The 6,311-nt window shown below is 47.6% G+C and overlaps 1 protein-coding gene across 2 annotated transcripts; it reads left to right on the top strand.

The window, feature by feature from the left end:
* Positions 1–711: 711 nt before the first annotated feature.
* Positions 712–6,093, top strand: MALSU1 (mitochondrial assembly of ribosomal large subunit 1). 2 transcript variants are annotated; one of them, XM_075558299.1, is made up of 4 exons: positions 712–960; positions 3,288–3,466; positions 4,274–4,355; positions 5,351–6,090. In XM_075558299.1, the coding sequence occupies exons 1-4, from the start codon at positions 747–749 to the stop codon at positions 5,536–5,538; spliced, it is 663 nt and encodes a 220-aa protein (XP_075414414.1). In that variant the 5' UTR covers positions 712–746; the 3' UTR covers positions 5,539–6,090. The 2 variants fall into 2 exon arrangements, with proteins under 2 accessions (XP_075414414.1, XP_075414415.1); XM_075558300.1 differs by lacking the exon at positions 712–960 and adding an exon at positions 1,644–1,810 and having other exon boundaries at positions 5,351–6,093.
* Positions 6,094–6,311: the final 218 nt, after the last annotated feature.

Raw genomic sequence — 6,311 nt, 5'->3', positions numbered from 1 at the left:
GGATCGTATATTTTCAAAATTCTTTCGACAGCTGGCAAAAGAGCTAACCAGCGCGTTTTACTGTATCCAAGTATTTTCCGATATTCGACTTCTGCAGTTTAACGAAATTCTTTAAGCATTTCAACGCAGTGTATAGATAGAAATAAGAATATATTTTAATAGCAGTATTTTCCACATCTACGGGCAACAAATCAGCAGCTGTGTGAATGGCGTTATGTATTATGTATATTCCCTTCCCGTTCTCCCGCAGTTCTCTACCTTGTCCTGCATTCTTTCCAAATAGCTAGACTTTTTAAAAATGCCGCGGGACGCGGGACAAATTGCTAAAAAGCGGGATGTCTGGTCAACTTACTCTAGTTGGATTCAAACCACCAACTTCTCAATTCAGCGTTTGCCCCACCTAACTCCAGTGTAATTAACAGCGGCTACGCGGGTCTATTGACTATTAAGATCTTTTCTCGGTTTGGAAGAGGGGATCATTTTTTGGTTTTTAAGATTTTTCTGCCTTCATGCAGTTTACATTACAATGGAAGGAGGGAAAACCAAAGGCGTAGTGCGTAACGACAACAAAGTATTTATTTGTCCTTGAATTCGACAAAGCTATTCGATCCAGGGCCAGACTTCCATGACGTCGCCGACGGAAACTGGCTCCGCCCCGCCCCCGCAAAATTCCCGGGCCGCGCGGGATCGGCTCGGCCAATCAGAGTCGAGGCGCTGGCGTGTGACGTCAAAGCGCGGCGACGGTGATGGTGCCGGGGGGCTATGGCGCGTGGCGTCTCGCTGCGCGGCTGTGGCGCGGGACCCTGCCCCGCAGAATGAGACCCACCGCAGGGGCGACGTCCCCGCTTCACCCGCTGGCGATGCGGCGGCCTTTGTCGGGCGCGCCGCGCGGCTGGCACGGGCAGGAGGAGCGGCCAGAGGGCGGAGCGGACGAGGGCCGTCCCGAGTCGAGCGCTGCAGGTAGGGGCGGGATCTCCCTCTGGGCGGCTGGCAGTCGTTGCTGGAGTCACAAACCTGGTGCTGACGTAAACGTTCTCACTGTGAGGGCAGGAGAGGATGCCTCCACCTCCGCACGCGCCCGCACGGCCTCTCGACCCTTGGCATCGCCACCGCCTTCTCCTAGCCCCGCTTCTTACACACCCCCCCCCGCCCTCCCCCCCCCCCCCCCCCCCGAGCCCAGGTCGCGGAGAATGAACTTGCAGGGAACGGAGGAGTTTGAGGAGCCCGAGAAAGAGCCAGGAGTTTAGGGGGATGTAAAGCAGCACTCACACAGGAGAAGGGGCAAATTTCGACTCACAGGCCACTCCAGCTGGGCGCTGTGGTTAAGTCTTGGATGCTAACCCCTAGGTCACAGCTGGGCCGTTCCTTTCACCCACCACGGGAGAAAGGTTTGGCAACCCGCTTCCCTAGCCTTGGAAACCCCATGGGACGTTCTGCTCTGCAACTCTGGGTCGCTGCCAGTCAGGAATCTACTTGGTAACAATGGGTTTAATCACTGCTCTGGGATCCACTCAGGGAGCCCTGGTGGAGTAGTGGTTACACGTTGGGCTGCGATGTTTCTGTATATTACTTATGCCATGAAAGTGGGAGCATTCAGGGTTTGTCCTTGTGAGAATGATTTAGGTTTTTGTTCAACTTGTAGAACAGTGGCAGCACTGATATTCTCCCCAGCTGTGGAGGAGCCCTGGTGGAATAATGGTTATGCACCGGACTGCTCAATTTGAATCACCAGCACGCCAAGGCAGAGATGGAGGTTTCTACTCAAACTCGAGTGTTGGAAACTCGGGGCAGTTCTGCCCTGCCCTACAGGGTAAGGCTGAGTCAGCATCAACTTGAAGGCAGGGAGTGTGGTTTGGTGGAGGAAGGTTCCAGTTCCCAATATCATATCAGCATGTCTTTCTCTTTTGTTTTGATCACTGTAATTCTAATAGGAGAGGTCTCTTGACTTGATTTGCATCTCCTGAACAGCTGGTGCTGCAGTGGTTGGCTGCCAAAGGTCAGGGATTCCAGCCAACCAGCCACATTATCAAAGACCCAATAATCTGTAAACACTACACCAAGGGCAATCTAATATAGTTGGAACTGACTAGGTAGCACTCACTGGTTCACAATGTCGAACATCGTTTCATGTCTCTGGGGTTAAAAATGTCTGTTCAAGGCCTTTGGCTTGTTTGATTGAGTTGTCTGTTTTATTAAAGAAATTATACACAGATGTACACAACACTTACTGGATCTGGAAAATTTCTCCCAATCTGAAGGCTGTTTCTTCACTTTATTAGTAATGTTCAAAGATAAAGTAATTTTTATGAAGCCTCATTTAATCAGTTTTTTCCCCTGCATCATGTATATTTGTTGTTACAACTGGTAAACCGTTATTTAACAAACCAGTCCTGTAGTCTTGTCCCTAAGATCTGTTATTTTTTGGGTGAGGCATGAGTCCTAATACACTCTTTGGCATGTAAAAGACTTAATTTTGTAGTACTGTTTGTTGGAGAAACGTTATTCCTTGAATATACTCAGCATTTTTGCCAGATATAGGAATTTATTCATGGACTCTTAATAAATTTTATTCTACAATGGCTTATCTGTCTATTATACCAGGCTGTTTTCAAACCTTACTAAGGTAATCCATGGTATTTAAAGTGAGCAAATGTGAGCCTCTTCATTATTCAATTGGGCAGGGTGTGGGGATCAGACTAATTCAGAGGTTCAAAGTGAGCATTGTGGAAAATTTCAGTCCCTATTGACTAGGCTGTGTGATCTTGGCCGCAGATGACTTGCACTACTTCATGCTGTCTGGAAGGGCTTCCGTCAGTGTCCTCCTGGCATGCCATTCTGATGTTGTGACCCCTTATGTCTGGCATTCAATGTAATATGCCCTCCGGCCTGGGCTGCCTTTTTCTCTGGGTAGCATATCTGCATAAGGCTCATTGCTCATTTCTTCAGATACTAAGGGAACAGGAGGTTAGGTGTTTGTGGCCCCAGATCTGATGTTATTTTTTGAAAGACCCAACAGGGTCTAAAACCTATTTCCCATCTAAACACTTTGATGGAGTAGCTATTTCATCCAATTCCGTGTACACCACTCGCTCATCTAGTGGATTCTGACTCAAGCTAGAAATAGATCGCAGGCCTTTCTTCCCAAAGTGCCTTTGTGGGGACTCCAGCCTCCTACCTTTGGTTGGCAGCTGAGACAGCTAGCTACCTGTTGGCCTCACCCAGAAATTCCCGAGGACGTTGTCTTTGCTTGCTACTTAGCCGTCTGACAAGCAGCATGTGTGTTTCAGATGGCACTCGGGCCAAGTTTGACCTCGACCTGCTGGTTTCGCTTCTGAGGCAAGAAAACGCCAGAGACATTTGTGTCATCCGGGTCCCTCCGGAGATGAACTACACAGATTACTTTGTGATCGGGAGCGGCACCTCCACCCGACATTTGCACGCCATGGCCTACTACCTTGTGAAAATGGTAGGCTGCGCCCTTCTCTTTGGGGTTACCATGGGGGGGCGGTAGTGTGAGAGCGTCAGGCTGAGGAGCACAGTACACCTGTCATGCAGTTGCATGAGAAGGCTAAGTTTCAAAATTCTGATGTTTTATTGTTCAGAGAGCTCCATTAAATCAGGATATTCCACGTCTTTTTTGACCACAGAGGGGAAAATACAGGATAAATGACCCGAGTGAAGCTAGACTAGGGCCAGAAGATTTTAGAGCGTTGACGTCTAAATGACAGCTGGTAGCCACATGGGACTATTTAAATACAAGTTAAACATGCATCACTTCCTCAGTTGTACAAGCTGCACTGCAGTTGCTCGGGGTTTGCATGTAGCTGATGGGACCCATGTTGGACAGCACATTTCCATCTCTGTCAAAGTTCTGGACAGAGCTGAATGCACCTGTGTGAGCAAGTAAGTCCAGTGTTCCCAAGCGTGCTGTGGAAGTAAAGGTGAGAAAGACCTAGCCTAGGGAAGGTGTAGCTCATTTTCCAGCTGAAAATGAGCTTTCTCATTCCCTCAGAATGAGGAAGAACTTGTGTATTGGAAACCACCTCTAATGTTTCTCAGCAGTACAGACGACAGACCCGGAGTGGAGCGGGATTGCCTAAGCCAGGGCACATTGAGGAACGATCCCCACGAGTCAGGTTGGAGAGTGGAGAAGTTAGAACACAAGGTTCCAGGGTTTCTGTCAGCTCTAATAGTGGAATGGAGTCAGGTGAAGACAGAGGTGACCATTAGACTTGGAACATAAAAAGATAATACATGACCTGGCTTTTTTTAGCATAAGTTCCTGAAGTGTCAAAAGGACCCTTACGTCACGATAGAGGGGAAGGACACCAAGGACTGGCTTTGCATGGACTTCGGTGAGTTACTTTGCTACATTTCACAAACAGCAAATTGCTAAGTATTTTCCATATAAATTCTAGAATTTAAAGTAACCAGAACTTTGCTTTAATTAGAAATTTTCATTTAACAAAGTATGCTAGATAACACCGTCGTGGGGGAGTGCCATGTGCTGTGACACAGACACGGATGACAGATAGGCTGGAGTAGAGGGGTGACGTAAATACCTGAGGAAGAAGGGCATTCAAACACAGGGAAGTTTGTTTCCAGAGTATCTTCACAATTAGCCATCTAGACCTGTAAGGGCTCTGAGATTTTAGCACAGTCATACACTTAGCACTTACAGGCTATGGGGTCGTTTCAACTCCAGCATTGTTACATCAGCTCTTTAAGCCCAGAGGGCAGTGTCACCAGACAGGAACCAGGCTCCCTCATAACAGGCACTCTTCCAGTTGCTCTTCTGATGTCCTGTCGTTCATGGGGCGGGGTCTGTGCACAGTGGGATGTTTCAAAGTATTCCTGCCACTCCCAGTTGTGACAAAACTACCTTTGGCTCCAGGGCAAGGGTCAGCAAACCTTTGAGGTGAAAGAGAATCTAAAAACAATTAAAAATTTATTCAAGACCCATAAATGTGTTTTTAAAAATGAAATCACCATTCTCTAAATATCCTTGAGAAGTTTTCAACTTTACTCCAAAGCCACAAGTACATATGTACCTAAGGAGCCGCATATGGCTCTTGAGGACAGTAGTACTTGAGACTTCACTACACAAACTCCCTTGAAGAGATAGTCCAGAACGGAGGGGTCAATCCCATGCCCACAGATTTGTGGAAGTGAACAGTAAACTTGGAGAAATGTAATGTTACCAGTACCAGGAAGTGGAGCATTTCTTGTTCCCAGGTGATAGGGATCCAGGGACCACACAGTGAAGAACCACTGGCCAGAGATGCTTGTAGGATCACAGCAAAAGCAAATGGCTAGCTTCTTCATTCTAACTCTTACCTGCCCCTGACAGGCAGCATGGTGCTCCACTTGATGCTTCCAGAAACCAGAGAAACCTACGAACTAGAGAAGCTATGGACCCTACGCTCTTATGATGATCAATTAGCTCAGATAGTACCTGAGATGTTACCTGAAGACTTCATTCTGGGACTAGAAGACGATGCTTCATCCCTGACTCCAGTGGAGTTCAAATGTGAATAAAACGACAAGAACTGTTTTGGTCTTTTTAGAGTTGCTTCTCTATAGAGTCCTAAACCCCACCTCGCTGGTTAGATCCTTATTCACAGCCAGCTGCGTCTTCCTCCCAGGCTGACACCAGGAGTTTGTGAGGGGCTACTGGAATTATGGAAAAGGGGAAAGGATCATAGCTAAGTGAACCAATGGCATCAAAAAGCTCTCTTTCTGGGTAGCACGGGCCCCACTGTTCCTTTTGAGTTGTTCGTGCTTTTCTTAATTTTGCTTACATGTTGGACTTGCCACCCACCACAGTATAGACAGCAGTATATATCACGATACTCTTCAAGAGCACGCCAAATGACCGCACTGATCTGATCCCACCACACGGAGGCAAAACACGAAGGGCGCGCAACAGACAAGGGAACAGGGGATACCAAAAATAGACTTTGGGGCCAGGGTGTGGCACCCCATCAAGCTCAACCGGAAACACTCCTAAAGGCCAACAAATAATTATCTCTGCAGATCTGTCTAAATAAGATAGGCTGGATGAACAATCTGGAGGAGAAAACAACAGGACCATTTGGGGGACGTGGGAGGGGGGAGGGAACAACAAGCGATCCAAATTGGTGGTGACCAAGGGTAATGTAAGGAGCGGAATTACTGAACCGTAAATAAAGGCTGAGCATGATAGTTGGGGGGGGGGGAGGGGAGACAAGCCAGTCAGGATGCAGTGTAACAATGATGAAACATACATCTTTAGTTCCTAAATGCTTCCTTTCCTCCCACTATCATGATCC

Source organism: Tenrec ecaudatus, chromosome 9 (assembly GCF_050624435.1).
Source record: "Tenrec ecaudatus isolate mTenEca1 chromosome 9, mTenEca1.hap1, whole genome shotgun sequence".
In the NCBI taxonomy this organism is placed as follows: Eukaryota; Metazoa; Chordata; class Mammalia; order Afrosoricida; family Tenrecidae; genus Tenrec; species Tenrec ecaudatus.
The sequence above is the reverse complement of the archived record's forward strand: the minus strand, read 5'-3'. Positions and strand labels throughout refer to the sequence as shown.

What these genes read in the sequence shown, in the direction of transcription:
- MALSU1 (XM_075558299.1), top strand. Translation starts at nt 747, where the DNA reads ATGGTGCCGGGGGGCTATGGCGCGTGGCGTCTCGCTGCGCGGCTGTGG. An exon ending in TCCCGAGTCGAGCGCTGCAG is followed by an intron (nt 961 to 3,287) that starts GTAGGGGCGGGA and finishes TGTGTGTTTCAG; the next exon opens with ATGGCACTCGGGCCAAGTTT. An exon ending in CCTACTACCTTGTGAAAATG is followed by an intron (nt 3,467 to 4,273) that starts GTAGGCTGCGCC and finishes GGCTTTTTTTAG; the next exon opens with CATAAGTTCCTGAAGTGTCA.